Genomic DNA, 18,180 nt, shown 5'->3' on the forward strand with positions numbered 1-18,180 from the left:
GACAGAACTGCACTTACCACTCTATGTTTCTTTGTCGAAATTGGGACCAATTAGATGCAAGCCAAAATTTGTTGTATAAGAATATTTTTCTTAATTAAAAGAAGGAAGCTGATATATGGACCCTGTCTACAATGACATTATTTTACGTTTGTAATTCTTGTTCTGGATATTATTTTACGTTTTTGCAGGAAATTGTTACAAAATTATTGTTTGAATTGAGTGCTAAATAGAGTTTCAAAAAGTAATCAATCTGTTGCATTAATTCTCTAACAGTACTTGTTATAATTCATCATATGTTGCGTTATGTGATAAGTATTAGGTCAAAAATATTTATTTAATAATAGGAAGTAAGTATACAATGTTATGTACGATTATACATTTTAAGTTCTGGCTTGCTGTTTTTAGAACAATGTGTTTACTATTTTCTATGTGATTAACATGCATAATAAGGCAACTACACTTATATATATGATTTTTAAAGTTTAATTCTTTGTTACTATCCCATATTCAAATAAAAGGTATATTCAATTCATGTATTTTATTATTTTCGTATTTAATAAATGTTATTTAATTCTTTTAGTAACAGTACAATTCTTGATGAAAATATGATATTTAAAGAAGAGACTCTACAATAATCCTTTCATCAATAATTTTTATCATAATTAATACTTTTATTTTTGATTAATTTTACGCTTAAATTATCTAATAATAACTAATGTAATTTTGATTTATAATTATGATAGACCTCATATTCCATATCAAATTGAATGTAATATATCAACAATATTTTTCTTTATTTTTTTAATATTATAATATTATAAATTAAGTCTATAATTTTTAAGATATGTACTGTGGTTAATTATATTATAAAAAATAAATATATTTCTTATATTTCATTTCATTTGATTGTCTTGTAAGCATTTTAAATTATTAATTATTGTTAGTGTTTTTAATATACCAATTGCATCTATTTTTAATTTATATCATTCTTAATTCATTTAATTTTAACTTATAAATTATTATATAACTAATATTATAATTTAATATTTTATGTGAGAAAAACAAATTTAATTTAATATATGTAAATATAATATTTTAAACAAATTCCCGTACATTGGTGAGAGGACTTTTCTCCTCCTCCACTTCTCTTCATTTACTTAATTTAGACTTACTTCATAACCAACTTTAGTAATATAATAATATATTAAAATTTTAAATTAAAAGTAACATAAATATAATTAAAATATGATTTTGAATTATGAAATAAAAGTAGTTTGTGTTTTGCAAAAGTATCACCACTTAATTAAGAAAAATGTGAAAGATCTCTAAATATGAATTTATTAACAGAAGAGCATTGAGAGCACCATAAAAGGCCATGAGAAAGCAAGAAGGCACGTATCAATGCCTTCAACCAACAAAATGGTAACCATTGTGGCTTCTCACAATATCACACCAAATCAACCAACTCCCAATGATCCCTTATGGCTATCAGATAGTGACCAAATCGGAAACCTACGCCATGTTTCCTGTGTTTATATTTACAAAGCAAAACACAACAAGCACGTCACAGAGAGGCTGAGGAACTCTCTTAGCAAGACTTTAGTGCACTACTATCCAGTTGCTGGCAGATTGAGATTGACAAAAAGTGGTCGAATGGAAGTGAACTGCAACGCTAAGGGAGTCACGTTGCTCGATGCTCATACCACAAACTCATTTGCTGATTATGGAGACTTTTCACCTTCTCTATCCACAGAGCAACTTGTTCCAAAAGTTGATTACACTCAACCTATAGAGGACATTCCTTTAATGCTGATGCAGATAACAGGGTTTCATGGTGGTGAAGGCCTTGCCATTGGAATTGTTACCTCTCATCCTTTGACCGATGCAACCAGCATGATGCCCTTTGTGAACAATTGGGCAAAGGTGGCTCGAGGAGAAGAACTAGACCCTAATGAAATTCCATTTCTTGATCGAGTAGTGCTCAAACTACCACAACAACCTTCATCACCAAGTGTTAAACTCCCAGAATGGAAGCCTGTGTCGCAAGCACAAGGAATAGAGCAAGGGCAGAGAAGTGCTGCGTTGTTCAAACTCTCTTCAAGACAGGTGGAGATACTAAAGAAGAAGGCTAATAATGATAAAGCTTCAAATGAAGGGGTAAGACCTTATAGCAGATTTGAAGTTATTGCTGCTCATATATGGAGATGCGCATCTAAGGCTCGTGCATCTGCTGAGAATTCAAACCAACCAACCCTAGTTCGGTTTAGTGTTGATATTCGCAGTAGATTGAATCCACCTCTTCCTAAGAATTATTTTGGGAATGCTTTGGCGAAAACAGTGACACCTAAATGTTATGAGGGAGATATCATATCAAACCCTTTACGTTATGCTGCTCAGAAGATAAGAGAAGCAGTTTATGTGGTTACAGATGAGTATATAAGAGCACAATTAAGTGTTATTTTAGGGCAAGAGCAATTGGACAGCATAAGTGCTTTTTTTATGGGTCAAGGACATCGTGTGAATGTGCCCTATGCTGGGAATCATAACATTCTCCTCACAAGCTGGATGGGCATGCCAGTGTATGAAGCAGATTTTGGTTGGGGAAAACCTGTGCATTATGGGTTAGCAACTACCTTTGAAGAAGATAGAGCAGCAATTCTTCCAAGCTCAGATGGAGATGGTGTTGCTGTCACCATATTTTTCCAAACAGCACTTATGGAGCTTTTCAAAATATTATTCTATGAGGATTTGTTTTTATCTTCATTATAACTCGCATGGAACTGTGATATACAGCTGTTGTGATTTGGAGTGCTGCTATGATTGCAGATTATTTATTTTGGTTATGTTAATCCTCCATCATGATTACTGAGTATTTTTGTTGTTATGTTTCTTTGTTTTCAGTATTATAAGAATTGATGATGTTTATGTTTTTATTTTTTACTATTTTAAGTTTGTTTTTGTTCCTTGACCAATGGTAGTTGAAGTTGGGTTGAAAGCTGAGAGAAAAACATTCCTCTTTGTGGTTTTCAACCCACAGATTTTCTTCTCGAGAACCTCAAACAACAGCAATTTTCAATTTGTTGCAGGAAAAGTTGTGCCTGCGGTTTGGGGTCCACTGAATCTATTCTGTGGTGATTGATTTGGGTTTTTGGAAGAAAGTGGAACACTTGATTATATATAATTTTTCTTGAACAAAAATTATTTGATGGAGATTTTGCTTGAAGAACAAATCCGGTTTTGTTAATGTTCAGAAGTGAATTTAGCACTGTTATGGCCTGTGAAAAAAAACGAGACTAAATACGAGAATGTTTGGAAATTTTATCAAAATGGGGCACTTTAGGTTGTAAATTAGTAAATGGGAATCAACTAAATTTATTGACATTTTTAGTGAATCAACTAAATTTATTAATTTGTCTATTTTTCTTAATTAAAATTGTTAATTGAATTAAGTTTAAATAAAATTAAACATTAGATTTGATAACTTCCGTATATTTTATGTTAATTAAAGTTATCAATTCGATTTACAAGTTGAGTAGATTTTTTTAAAATAAATGATAATTAATATTTTTTAAAATAAAATATATAAATAAAAAAATTATTTTATAAATAATATCAAAATTTAATTTTGTTTTATTTAAGAAAATGATATATAAAGTTGAAGAATTAAAATAATTTTTTACAATAATTTTAAATAAATTAGGTTAATAAATAATTTGTGTGATAAATTAAAAATGATATGATTTATGTATAAATTTTTTATATTATATAATATACGAAAATATAAATTATATAATATCTAAAAAGTAATTATATACATGTATTTATGCTAAAATAAATATATTAAAAAATAAATTAAATTATTGAATATAAGTCATTAAAAGAAGATGATATTAAAATATTTGATGAGAACAACATTACAAAGGATGATTTTATTTTCTAAATGGATAATTTTCTCCGTTGTGACCTTCATTGCGAAAATAAGAACATTTTTTTGGCTTGTCCTAAATTAGTTGATCCATTTCATTATGTAAACGAGTTGTAATTGGTCATCCTGAGTTTTTACGTCGCATGTGAGGGTCAGATATGAAATTTGACCCGGTATAAGTAGACTAATAATCATCATTTCGAACGGGGTGGAATTCAACTTGATATGCCTTTCTAATCCTCTGGAGGTTGTAAACTGGATCAATGAATGTCGTCATTTTATTTATTCATTGCTGATCAAAAAAAAAATATTTGTAAATGACAAGAGGAACAAACGACAATAATGTGACGACAGGGAAATCGAAGAGCTTGGAAGTGGCCACAATCACACCACCAATCATTTAATCTAACTGTATATGACTAAGGTTGTCGACCATGTTGGGGGGTGGCTAAATTCTTGGACATCAAATTCAGAATTTTCTGCATTAAACCTTTTCACAAAACACAAAAGCCGAATCTTGATTTTTTCTAAGTAGGGTTGTGATATCTTCTGGATAATAATGACCAACGCGTAACATGATGTCTATTTTGAAGGCTTTTTCAACAAACCATGTTTTTGTTTTTTCAAAAGTTGCCTTAACCAAAGCGGAAATCAGCAAGGAACGAGCTCCTTTAAGCACGAAGTTAATGCATTTCGCTAGATTTGTGGTCATATGACCATACCTCTTTCCACCCATCATATGCTTGAGTTCATTTCTCAATGCTTGCTTGAACTCAGATCGCATAACTGATACCTTTGCCTGTACTGTGGGTTGTTTTATCTTATAAGTTGTCATAAAGAAATAAATGAAATTAGTTAAATGGTAAAAGGTCATAATTCTCTATGAGGGATGGTAAGGAATGTTATTACCCATGTTAATCAACTATCATTTGAGCTCGACATTTTTGAATTTTTTGTTGAAATTCGATGAGATATGGCGTATTCAATACACAAAAACGAGGTCGTCTCCTTCCTATCCAACTTCTTCGAATTGTAATGTTGAAATTATATTGATTCCTCTATCAATAATTGGAAGAACCAAATTAAGGCATCCTGAGTCTCGCCTTCAACAATCACAAATGCCAATGGAAATATGTTTTGATTCCCATCTTAAGCGATTGCGGTCAACAATGTTACATGGTATCTTTCGGTTAGAAATGTACCATCAACTTGTACAATGGGCTTGCAAAAATTGAAACCATCGATACAAGGCTTGAAAGACCAAAACATGCGATCCAACGTGTAATAAAACTTTGTCTTGAACACCATCAACCATACAAGGAGAAGCAATATACTACACAGTTGTCCTCGGATTGCTTTCTTTTACTGCTTCCAACCATCTAGGAAGATCATTGTAGGACTGTTCAAAATCGCCAAAGGCTAAAGCAAAAGTTTTTTGTTTTCCCAACCAAGCTTTTCTATATGTGATAGTATAGCCATGCAGATTTTTTTATTTCTGCAATTAAGCTTTTAATTGGGACAGAAGGATTTGCTTTTACTGAAGTCAGCACCATGGGCGCAATATGGGTTGAGTCCAAATTAACATGGTCTTTCGAAAGATTTGTTAATGAACAACTATGTTGTGCATCAATTTTCTTTATCTCCCATTGACTTTGGAATTTACTAAAAGATGCACGTATAATCTGTTAGAATGTATGGCTTTAAACTAGAGGAGAGGGGGGGGGGGTGAATGGTTTAAAGAGGGTTTTCGCAAACTTTTAAGTCTAGAATGAAATTACTTCGAGAAAACTTGATTCAGAATTTAGTTTGCCAAAAACACAAAGCAATTTAGCACAACACCAGAAAAACAATCGCTTGTTTCGCAGAAACAATCGGTTGTTTATACCAGTTCACAATATAAACTGAATTTAAAGAGTTTAAGGGATAGAGAAATTGTACACACAGATTTATACTGGTTCACTCTTAACCAAGAGCTACATCTAGTCTTCCCAGAAACCCCTAGGGAATCCACTAAGCAATCAACCCTAGATTACTTACAACACCACCAAAGAAGTGACATTGATCCCCTCAAGACACACACTTCCTTTGGCTCAACACAAACACTACTAAGAATGCTGATCTTGACAACCTCAAGAACACACAACACTTCTCAGCTTCACACACAGAGTTTCTTCAAAGTACAGAAGGATTACACTTGTTACAGAAAAGATCTGAAATCAATACAAGATGAAAATCCTATATCACACTCTCTTGATCAAAGCAATCTCCAACTCTTCAAAAGCAAAATCAGTGAAAAACTCAAATATGTTTTTCTTTGATTAAAACTAAGTTCTTGTTTTTTACATAATCTGAACAAACTATTTATTACATTCAAAGACTGGTCAAAGCATTTAAAACTGGAGCGTATTCAGTTATAAAATCATTTAAAGCTCAGTCAAAGCACAAAACAGTTTTCTGTTATGGTCCCAAAATAAACAATCGGTTGAATGCTCGAATCAATCGGTTGTTTTGGTTTAACAACAAGTCAACCATCAAAAACAGTTTTCAACCTTTCTAAAAACACCTAATTATAAAACAATCGGTTGTTTCGACAAAACAACAGGTTGTTTTTCACTTAGTTTGAAAAACATTTTCAATTAAAAAGGTTTGAGAATGCTTAAGCTTTGGATTCAATCAAGAGTGGATTTACACAAATAATCTACCCCAGATCCTATCTAAAGACAGCTCAGCAACAACAAGCACATCCAGCCTTCCATCAAACTTCAAGGGTTTGGATTCTTCAAAGCTTGAACACGCTTGATTCAACATTATCTCCATTGGCACCTTCAATCATGATGTATGCACCGAGCCACATATCTATTTGACTTTGATTCCACGAGAACAAATTTGTAATTGTTGTATATGTGGTATTGTTTTATGGCATTCAGTGTTGCTCATTTGACATGAAATACAGGTGTCCATTGAGGTCGCAGTCAATGTTATGTTCGCATTGACTGCTAGACGGAATATTGTGAAGAAGATATGTTTAATTAACTAATCTTCATCATCCAAATCAAAGGTGTAGTTCACTTCATCTTCACTTATGTCATCCACGATTTCTCCAATTATTGGTTGGCTTAGTGACATTCCACGACATTCCACAATAATGTTATAAATTTTTTTCATTACCTTTACGGTTTTGTTTGAACTTTACATTAGAAAGAGAAAATAATGTATCCAACAAACCTTATCCTCAATTTTTTTTAGTTGAATACAAAAATTGAAAAAAGAAAAAGTAGAACAAGGATGAGTGTAATAGCAAAATTGTTGAAGTAATGTGCAATAACAAAATTATTGAAGTAGACATATAAAGAATCACATTGAAATATTTTAATAAATCTAGAATCATGTTGAAATTTTTAAAAATTTTGGAACTGAATTCACTTTTAGTGATTAATATAGAGATTGAAATGATAATTAAGTTTATTATAAATTAAAGAAAATATAATATTTTTTAAAAATAAAAGGATTAAAATATTTATATAGTTAAATTTTAAAATCTGGCTGGAATAGTACTTTAATAAAGAAAAATGTGGCATCCTATTAAATTCAAGTGGCATCCTATTAAATTCAAGTGGCATCGTAGTAAAATAATTTTTTTTGCATGCAAATTGTACATATTAAAATAAACGAGCGTGGCTCTCGCGCTCCAATATTTACTCACTTTTTAGCTATCTTCCACCTAATCATTCGGACATAAGATCTACTTTGTCAAGAGGCAAAGGATTGCCATCTCCCTTTCGAAGAAACCTTCATATTCCATATTCCGGTTTGGATTGAAGTTTGGAGGTGTGAAAATTTGAAAAAGTAAACGTATAAAAATTTGAGAGAAAAATGTGAAGAAAGTGAGTGTATTTAAATTAGAGTATATTAGAGTGAATGTATGAGAAAAGTTGATTCGAGTTTGTGAGTGGGATGATGGTTTGAGAAAATTTTGAATTATTTTAAAATGTGTAAAATATAAGATTACAAATTTACCCTTTTCTTTAAAATATTTGAATAATGAAATATGAATTATTTTTATTTTCATTTGAGTTAGTAAAACTTTTATAAATTATTTTCGATACCGTTAAATAATTATTTTTAATAAAATATGAATTATGTGACGAAAAATATTCAGATGTAAAATTATTAATATATGTAAAAATAGTAAATTGTTATAAAAAATAAATAATTTAAATATTTATAAATTTAAAAAATATAATTAGAAAATAATTTTGTATTAAATGTAAATAGTATTATTATATTTATAATAATAATAATAATAATGATTCTTATGTAATTTGTTTATTATAAATAACTAGATTGTGTTATATTAAAATTTTATTTTATTGTTAATTTTATTAATTATTATTATTTCTTTTTATTAACAATATTATTAGTTATTTGTATTAGTTAAATTTATTTAATAATTAATATTTTTATTTAGATAATTTTAATAGTATTTCATTTTTATTATATCATATTATATATATATTAATTATACAATGAAAAAATAAGTAATTTGTCACTTTCATGTAAAGACAAAAAGGAGATTAAAATGGAAAAAACACACTAGTCTACGTGGCTTTTCACAAGGTTTTTTGCATCAATTTATCTGTAGGTTCCAAGAAAATCTATTGAGTGAGTCTCTATCTAATGAAAAGCAAAAACAATGACATAAGTGTAATCTCTCACCTCTTCTTATATATGGGTGGCAATACGGGGCAGACCGTGCAAGTCAACCCACAATCCACTATAAAAAATGTGGGACAAACTCATTATTTTAGCCTACTTAGGCTTCCCTCGCATAAGCCATAATTCGCACAAACCAAGCACGGGACATGGCAAGCCAACTGCTAGCCCACATAATAATGATATGGGTGTTTCTTCTTGCATCCCATCAAATTTCTTCCTACACCCTATCAATTCCAGAAATCAAATTTCGGAAACAAAAATAATTGTTTCAAATTCTGAAAGGTAAAATAGTTGTTATGGAAAGGTTATTCTTGATTTTTTTTTTCTCTTCTGAATTTTCATTTCAAAATTTCACTTTTATGATATGAAATCTAAATTCCAAAATTGATGAGGTACAAGAAGAAATTTGATGGGGTGCAAGAATAAGCACCCTAATAAAAAAAAATAGAAAATTGCCTCCTCCAACTTTTGGTTCTCATCAATGTCATGTCCCCAATCACCCCACTGTCTCTCCTTACTCTTGCCATTTCTGTCACACCAAACACTTTTTCAGTTCATAATGTGATAGGAATATCAGGGGAATGAAAAGATATTAAAAGAGGTAAAAAGTGGTCCATAGTGATGCAAATTGAATATTGTCACGCTAACACTATCACCATGCAATTTGCAAACAAGACAACGAGTGTTTTCTATAATATTACAAGTGCATTAATATTTTTTATTTTTAATAAAATTTTAATTATCTTATACAGGCACTACAAAAAAACGTGTATATTGCGGCGGTTATTTTCGCAAAACCTGGCGTTTTTAACCGCCGCATTATACGTCTGTGGCGGTACCGCGTACCGCCAGAATTCTTGCCGCCACAAAGTTTAATGTGGCGGTCAATTGAGAACCGTTGTAGCAGACGCCATATTACGCATTGTATAAAGCGGCGATTTTAAGGGTGTAATTGGCGTCAGTTATAAATATCGTAATTTTAAAGCTGGGTAAACCAATTCTAATGTAAATAGTGGCAGTTTTAACCGCCACTTAATATAGTATAGTATGACATTTATAATACACTTTATAACTGTCATAATTCGAATATTAAATATTTAATTTTATTTTTAATATTTATAATAATTTATTTAATTTTATTTTATAATTTGATTTCATAATATTATTTAATTTCGTATTATAATTAAACTTTAATTTTATTTTTAAAATTTATAATAATTTATTTAATTCTATTTTATAATTTGATTTTATAATATTAATTAATTTGATATTATGTTTCATAATATAATTAAAATTGATAAATATAATAATCAAAAGATGAGTTCATTCATTCATTGAAAGAACAAAGTTCATAATGTCAAATTAATACAAATAACAAGTAAATTAAATTGTCAAAATATAAATTGTTTCACTTTCTAAACATATTACAAGTAAATTCTCAATACTAATTTGTCTTACTCCCTCCACTCGATCTTATATTCTGGTTTGGTGATGGAGCACCACTAGCAACATTCGGTGCCTGAAATAAGTTAAAATATGTTTAAAGTTAATTGAAAATTTTTAAAAAATAAATGAAAACAATATTATAATAAAATTTTAAGTATAGTAATTTATAGAAGCACATTATACAAGCAATATGTAATCTTCATCATAGGATCCCACCTTGTCTCTATTGTTATCACCAAACCTGTCACCATCTCTAGATCCAAAGCCTCCATACTTACCACTGCTCTGAAACTCCAATGTAACTACATTGAGCACCCAAAAGAAAAATAAAAAAATTATTTTATGACTACACATTCTATTGTAGTAGTTTGTTGACCTGATAATTCTAGGATGAAAATATTGACAAATTTGACCTACTTGTCACAATTTGTAGCAACTTTATTTTTGACATCATGTATCTTATATTATCCCTATCATTCAAAAGGGACACAATGTTTTCATCCTTTTTCCTTGCATTGAGTCCTACGTCCTTCCCACTTGGCTCAACATATTCAAAACTAGAAAGTGCCTTAACCAATCCAAAGTAAATTAAGATAACATCAGAAAATACTCTTTTATTTTACTGGTCAACAGAGTTGTTAATTGCAAGCATGAAATTAGCTAAATACAAGAGAATTTCCCTTACTGAAAAATGAAAAGTATGTTCTATAATGTCGTCAACTGCACGTTCACATCCATGTGCTACCAAATACTCGATAACCGCTAACGCCTGAATTAACATAATTCAAGTTATTGAAAGAAAAGCAAATTGTATGTATCAACACAAAAAATACCTCCAAAAAGCCTTTTCTTTGTATCTTAAAATCTTAGGAAATGACATGATTATTTGGAAGGCATTACCTTGTATACATATCTCCAATCTTTTCCAGTTTCGCCCAGTCTTGTCCAAAGGACATTCATGGCCATTTGACATTCAGTAGCAGTATAAAAGAGAAGCAATAATTTAGTAGAACAAGTATCAGAAATTTTCTCAAAATACAAAAACAAAAAACAAACAATAAAAGTAATATAACCGGAAAAAAAGATAGATAGATAGTTGTTTATAATTTTTTGGTAGCCGGGGAAATCTCTGTCAGTGCAGTACCATGAGGACCCCAAGGTTCATTATCAGTTGCATCGAGCACCTAATTTGTGAAAAATGGTAAAACAGTCAATAAAATAATACTAGTGGCCAATACTAGTGACTTTATAGTTTGTAAATATATAAAATCTGGTAGTCCAACACAATGGCATCAACAAATTATTCAAAAATTACTTGATAATAGGTAGAGAACATTTTCTCTTTTCAATCCATCCTTAAAACACAAATTGATGATTTTAGAATTGTTCTGCACCCTAAATCTCCTTAAGTTTCTTCTCATAAAACATTTGTATCACATCAAAATTTAATGTTAACACTTTCCATGATTCCTAAAAGGGGAAATAGTTAATGCATGAATGTATAAATCTCCGTGTACTAGTAAGAAATGATCCATCTAACTCTTCTCTACAAACCTTGAAAGAGAACAAACTAGTGTTCAACATCAATATATGTTTCCTACAAATTATATCTACCACATAATAAGTTGAATAAACAAGTTTTAAACTAGTAGAATTTTTTCCAACTGATTGAAAGTATTTGGTGAAAGTGTCCATTTGTCAAAACTTTCTAATCAATTTCTCTTCCCATATTGGTGATAAAAAAATCTCTTCCCATAACACGTTTTAATTTAAAATTTATTAACGAGCTGAATTTAAAAATACTCATACCAATAATATTCAATGAATTAAAATTAATTTTCACAAATCTTAAAACAAAATACCCATGAAACAAGAAGAACCCTCTCTGTGTAACCCCCAAAATTTGACAAAGGTTTAAAAAGCACCAAATAAACCTTATGATATAATCGTAAATCTAGTTATGCACTACAAATCACTATTTATAAACTGACAAATGGACCTAACATGAAATTCTAAAAGCTAACATAACTTTTGCATCCAAATTGAATAATCTCCCCTAAGTGTCACCTAATAGTTCTGCAAATAGTCAAAGCTCAAAGGCTGTTGGTTTTTTAAATGGCCACCATCCAACTGGCGTTCTTATCCTTACAGGGTGGGATACAACACAACCAATTCCTAACAAGCCGGTCTTTTCTTGACTCCCAAAATTTAATAAAAAAACATTAATTTAAAGTATATTTCTTTGAATTGTCTTATTTGCAATTTCAATTTTTCATCAATGGAGAATCAATTTTAGAAACCCCACAAGCTCATTCAACTCCCAATATGATCCAAGTGGTTTCCAATGGACCCCTTCTACAGTACTTGATAATATTACTCGTCACCCCTATTTTTTTTTCATCCAGCTTAGCTATTATAGTTTCAAACCCACTGCGTCTTTGAAGAAAACACCAATGTACTTAACTACACACAACTATGTAAGCACTTTTATTACTATAATAATATTAATTAACTATCTTGTCACATATATTAATTATAATCTCCAGCAAAAAAACCCAACATTATTAAAAATGATGCCTATAGAGAATATAACCCAATAACACTCATCACTCAGTTGAATCCAATAATATCTTATAAAACGGTTTTTCAAAACTTATAAAACATGTGCTAATATCTTAATAATATCGTTACGAATAGCTACAACATAAACAACATTCAACATCGATGCACAAAACTTGACAGTGAAATCGTAGAGCTTAGCATTCAACATCCACAAAAAAGAAAAAGAAAAATAAATTGATAGACAAATTGTGTACCTACAGCATTCAACATCCACAAAAAAGAAAAAGAAAAATAAATTGATAGACAAATCGTGTACCTGCAGCTGGCGAAATTGTAGAGTTTTCCGGTGCTTGTCTTATTTGCAATTTCAATTTTTCATCAATGGAGAATCAATTTTAGAAACCCCACAAGCTCATTCAACTCCCAATATGATCCAAGTGGTTTCCAATGGACCCCTTCTACAGTACTTGATAATATTACTCGTCACCCCTATTTTTTTTTCATCCAGCTTAGCTATTATAGTTTCAAACCCACTGCGTCTTTGAAGAAAACACCAATGTACTTAACTACACACAACTATGTAAGCACTTTTATTACTATAATAATATTAATTAACTATCTTGTCACATATATTAATTATAATCTCCAGCAAAAAAACCCAACATTATTAAAAATGATGCCTATAGAGAATATAACCCAATAACACTCATCACTCAGTTGAATCCAATAATATCTTATAAAACGGTTTTTCAAAACTTATAAAACATGTGCTAATATCTTAATAATATCGTTACGAATAGCTACAACATAAACAACATTCAACATCGATGCACAAAACTTGACAGTGAAATCGTAGAGCTTAGCATTCAACATCCACAAAAAAGAAAAAGAAAAATAAATTGATAGACAAATTGTGTACCTACAGCATTCAACATCCACAAAAAAGAAAAAGAAAAATAAATTGATAGACAAATCGTGTACCTGCAGCTGGCGAAATTGTAGAGTTTTCCGGTGCTGGAGAAAATCATAACTCCGACTTCAGCATCGCACAAGATCGCAAGTTGCTTCGCCTTCTTCAGCAAACCATTCCTTCGCTTCGAGAAGGTGACTTCCTGTCCCCATACCAAACCCTAACAATCAGATTCTTCCGATTCAGAAAAGCACTCGCTGTAAAACAGATCCACACACAAAACTTCAATTAGATGAAGAAGAAAAAACAATAAAAAGCGAAAATCAAAACAACGCGGTTGTGAAAGAGAAAATAGAAGACGCTTGGATCCACATGTTGTGGTGACGAAGGAAGACCAATTTAGTAACTAACTAATTAATAAGTTAAACAAAGAATTTTGGGAATAGGTTTTTAAAGGATTTTCAAAAATTTGGGAGAATCAGGGGAATGTAGGAAGCGAACGAGTAACTTGCAGAGATGATGGAGAGTGGAGAGTGAAAAAAGAGCGAGAAAACGGGATTGTTTCAAAAAACTCTACCTCAAACGGAGCCGATGGTGGATTTGGCATAGAGAAAATGGTGAGTGGCGGAGAGAAGACGTTGCATCGTAGCGAGAAGATGGTGGATGTGGCAGAGAGAAGAGCAACAGAGAGAAGACGCGAGTGAGTGAAGTAGGTGAGGGTTTCACAATGAGGTGCGCGAGTGAGTGAAGCGGGTGAGGGTTTCGCAAGGAGGGTTTTCATGAAGGCTTAACCTGAGGAGTTTTCGACCAGGATTTCATTAGGGTTCGACGCAGAGAGAAAGGAGGAGAGAGGGAAAAGTCACAAATGAGGTTTTCAAAAACAACATTAGGGTTCCTGAATAGTGAAACTAAATTTTAAAAAAAATAATTGGAAATAATAAGGCGGATAATTGTGGCGGTTCAAACTGACATATTCTGAAGGATAATTATGACAGTTAGTTAAATGTCATATTATACGGAAATTTGTGACGGTTATTAATAACCGCCATATTAAAACTGCCACTTTATACATAATTTTTTGTAGTGAGGCTTATCCGGAGGCTTGCGAGTCATCCCTTATGTAGGGCGGGCCAATAGAATCAACCCTCATTACTTAGACGGAGCATGCCAACTCAACCTACATTTTGTAGGCTAATGTGGTGCGGGCCAACCCGCATTGCCACCCTTATTTCCATATTGAAGTTAAGGAATTAATGGCTTTCGAGGGGCTCAAATAGGCTCTATCAGAAACAAGGTCTCTAGTTGAGAACTCAAGAATGATTGGGACATAAAAATAATTAGACTCCCTACTAGAAGCAATATGGGTTGAATGGATCCTGAACTCAAATCGCAAACTTAAAGAAAAGCAAATACGACATCCAACAAGTGCTATTCTACACTTGTCAAGTACATCAATATTCTTACACCTCTGCAAGTCGCCAATTATTCTCTACCTCTCCAGATAACCAATCCTAATCTCCCCTTAACAATGAGAAAACTATCTATTGAGAGAATAATGAAAACTCACATGGTATACTTCACGGTGTGAATGATTTACAAAGGTTTAACTCACAACTCAATGTCACATATTCGCTCTATAGAAACAAATGTAACTATATAATACTATTCTAATCGCCAACTATGAAACATGTTTTCTTACTCTTAGAAAGCCTATATATCACCCTCTACACTTTATTGTTGTATTTTTCATCTTCAAGGTCTTTATATAGTCTTATGAATTGCGATCCTTGAAGCTTTATTTTCTTCATTCTTCAATATAGCTATTAGACACTCAATATAGAAAGATATGCTTCTAATTGATCTTTGTGTGTCTTGAACGTGTAAGACCTTTCAAAAAAAATCTTTATCTTCTTCTAATATATGAACGTTGAAAATTTGATCTTCTTAATTTCAATATCTTGATCAATCTGCCACATCGATCTTCATCTTGAATGCACGAGACACTTGAAATGAAAACTTATACTCTTATGAAATATGCATGTTCTTTAATTATTATAAACATTTCAAAATGTTTTTTAACTGTATTTTATTAGAACGTTGAAGTTTTGAATTAATTAATTTTGCACTATTATTTTCCCAGTTCTTTTCATAATCTTTCATGTGTTAGACGCTCAATATGGAAACATTGACTTTGATGAAGTTTGTGCGTCTTTAATGGGTATTTGCTCTTCAAACTACTTTCTTTATATGTATGAATTTTCTTCGTTGAGGTTGGAACATCTATAGACTTTGATCTTTCCATTTTTGCACTCTTCTTCTTTTTCGTATCATACACTCAAATATGAAGGTTCAAATATGGTGTTCAATGTGTTTTTTCCATTTATTGCACTTCAAAACATCTCTCTCTCTGAATATCTTTGTTTGTATTTTCTTGATATTACGTCACTTTTAATCTACGCAAATCTCGCTCATTAGCTTCATCTCTTTCCAATCAAATGCTAAATATGAAAACTTTGTCTCCGTTTGATAATTTACGGGAACAATATCATTATCAACGAATATTATAATCAACAAAATAATTCATGGGTATTATTGAAACAATATCCTTGAATTATCGAGACTTTCTTTTCTCAAATATTTCACTAGAAATCCATTTTTAAATACTTTTCAAGTTAAGATAAAATTTGAATGTTGTAGTATAATTATATTTAACTTAGATATTATTTACTTAATATATTTCAAAAAACTTTTTTTTATATAAAAAATATTCAGGATTGTATTCGAAAATATTTATTATCAATATGAAACACATTTATTATCTATAGCACTCATTTATATATTTTAAAATATTTTTATCTATAATAATTAATGTGAGATCTCAACACAATTATTATTAATTAATGTTTCTCAGAAAACAATTTCTTTACATAATTTGTCAAAGTTTTTTATGAACGGTTAATAAAAATTATTTAATTATACCAGTTAAATAAATATTAAAATAAATTAGATAAGGATAATCTAAGTCAATACTAACTTAATATATATATTAGAAAAAGAATATTAATATCATCTAACTGACATTAATTAGCTTTCAAAAACATGTTATTAACATAAACTAGATTAATGCTAATAAATGTTAAAAATCTTAGTATAAATTAAGTTTATATTAATTTAAATAAATATAAAATTAAATAATAAAATTACATTTTAATAAATATTAAAACTAAACTAATTAATATCGACTTAAATTGCCATAATTAATTCTACTTGAGTAGATTATATAACCAGAATTATTTTTTCAACAATTAACTGTTAATAATCTTATAAAAAGAGATGAAATACAAGTTAGTAAAAGAATATAAATAAATGAAGTGAAGTGGGTAATATTTTATTATTTAGCATAACATAATTAAAAATGGACGAATTTAATTATATCAATAAACATATATCAAAGGTAAATAAATCAACTTCGTATAAATATAATCCACATACAAGATTTCTTATCAGGGAGAAAAAAAAGTTTGGTCAAAAGTATCAGCTTATTATATTCATTTATTTTTCATGTAAGTCCATTCACATAAAATATAATTGATCGTGTTCCTCGAGTTAAGAGTTTAATATTTTGTATTAACCTGAAAAGGGTCCTATAATTATTTACTCCAACCAAAATTGTCATGATTGTGATTCTCTGTTTACATATGTTGTATGAGAAAATAGTTTCGTTTGAAGTATTCAACTCTCTATCATTGAATTTTTTATGTTACCTGATAGAACATTGTAGACTTTTATATCTTAATATTGTAGATTTTAATTAGCCTTTGTTATCAGTTTCTTTGAAAATATGAAGTATCAAACCAGTTGCTACATTTTCTTAATTAATGCTTCAGATTATAGAACCAATTGTCACACAGATTAGCATTCGCCTATGAGAAAATGTGGTTTTATGGGCTACCCCCTTCACTCTCAATCCTGTTTCACTTTCAGAATTCTGTTGTAGTAATGACCTATACTATTTTGGTCTTACTTCCCTCAGTGTCTGATTGCTCTTTTTAGTTGTTAATGCCCTTCTATGAGTACCGAAGTTTAGCTCCATGGATTAGTGATTTTTGGATTAAATATGTTGTTCGCATATGTACTATAATACGAAATTGGTTTTCGTCTATGATTCAAACTTTAGGTCATTCAGGTGTTTGTATTATTGAAATAATTGAAACATGTCCTTTTTTGCATGTGGAATTGATTCTATTAGGTTCCACATCATCAATCCATTAGAAGTAGTTATAGTGGATATCGGTTTGCAATCAAAACAATAATGAATTTAAAAAAAAAAATTATCAATCTTTGAAAAAAAACTTATAATCATTTCACATACAAAAGCACTTATTCCAATCATTTACATACTACAAGTATTTGGATGGTCTAAAGTTTGGACCAAAAACAAAAATCATTTTTTTGTTATAGTACATGGATTAAAAACATATTTAACCCATGATTTTTAGACTAGATGCAAATATTATGGTGCTAAAGCCAGTAAATCATGTGCTTAATCTATGGTGCTAAAGTCAGTAAATCATGTGCTTAATCTATGGTGCTAAAGTCAATAAACCATGTGCTTAATCTA

General features: G+C 30.3%; 2 protein-coding genes across 5 annotated transcripts; one reads left to right on the forward strand and one right to left on the reverse strand.

The window, feature by feature from the left end:
- Positions 1–1,373: 1,373 nt before the first annotated feature.
- On the forward strand, positions 1,374–2,932 carry LOC137833052 (spermidine hydroxycinnamoyl transferase-like). The gene has a single exon (XM_068641436.1). It carries the CDS (start codon positions 1,402–1,404, stop codon positions 2,767–2,769), a length of 1,368 nt encoding a protein of 455 aa, XP_068497537.1. The 5' UTR covers positions 1,374–1,401; the 3' UTR covers positions 2,770–2,932.
- Positions 2,933–10,031: 7,099 nt separating this feature from the next.
- On the reverse strand, positions 10,032–14,680 carry LOC137833053 (clathrin interactor EPSIN 1-like). Of its 4 annotated transcripts, XR_011084662.1 has the most exons (6): positions 14,137–14,676; positions 13,631–13,816; positions 10,988–11,271; positions 10,773–10,856; positions 10,304–10,655; positions 10,049–10,160 (listed from the first exon to the last, which is right to left on the reverse strand). XR_011084662.1 is itself a non-coding variant. In XM_068641439.1 (5 exons), the coding sequence occupies exons 3-5, from the start codon at positions 11,051–11,053 to the stop codon at positions 10,086–10,088; spliced, it is 225 nt and encodes a 74-aa protein (XP_068497540.1). In that variant the 5' UTR covers positions 11,054–11,271; positions 13,631–13,816; positions 14,137–14,680; the 3' UTR covers positions 10,032–10,085. The 4 variants fall into 4 exon arrangements, 2 of the variants coding, with proteins under 2 accessions (XP_068497540.1, XP_068497539.1); XM_068641439.1 differs by lacking the exon at positions 10,304–10,655 and having other exon boundaries at positions 10,032–10,160; positions 14,137–14,680; XR_011084663.1 differs by lacking the exons at positions 13,631–13,816; positions 14,137–14,676 and adding an exon at positions 12,966–13,000.
- Between the last annotated feature and the right edge of the window lie 3,500 nt (positions 14,681–18,180).

Source organism: Phaseolus vulgaris, chromosome 6 (assembly GCF_000499845.2).
Source record: "Phaseolus vulgaris cultivar G19833 chromosome 6, P. vulgaris v2.0, whole genome shotgun sequence".
Taxonomy (NCBI): domain Eukaryota; kingdom Viridiplantae; phylum Streptophyta; class Magnoliopsida; order Fabales; family Fabaceae; genus Phaseolus; species Phaseolus vulgaris.

Excerpts from the sequence above, each read along its gene's own strand:
- LOC137833053 (XM_068641438.1), bottom strand. The coding sequence starts at position 11,053 with ATGGCCATGAATGTCCTTTGGACAAGACTGGGCGAAACTGGAAAAGAT. Across the intron at positions 10,857-10,987 it reads ATTGGAGATATGTATACAAG|GCGTTAGCGGTTATCGAGTA; the intron begins GTAATGCCTTCC and ends ATGTTAATTCAG. Across the intron at positions 10,656-10,772 it reads AACATACTTTTCATTTTTCA|GCACTTTCTAGTTTTGAATA; the intron begins GTAAGGGAAATT and ends GGATTGGTTAAG.
- LOC137833052 (XM_068641436.1), top strand. The coding sequence starts at position 1,402 with ATGCCTTCAACCAACAAAATGGTAACCATTGTGGCTTCTCACAATATC.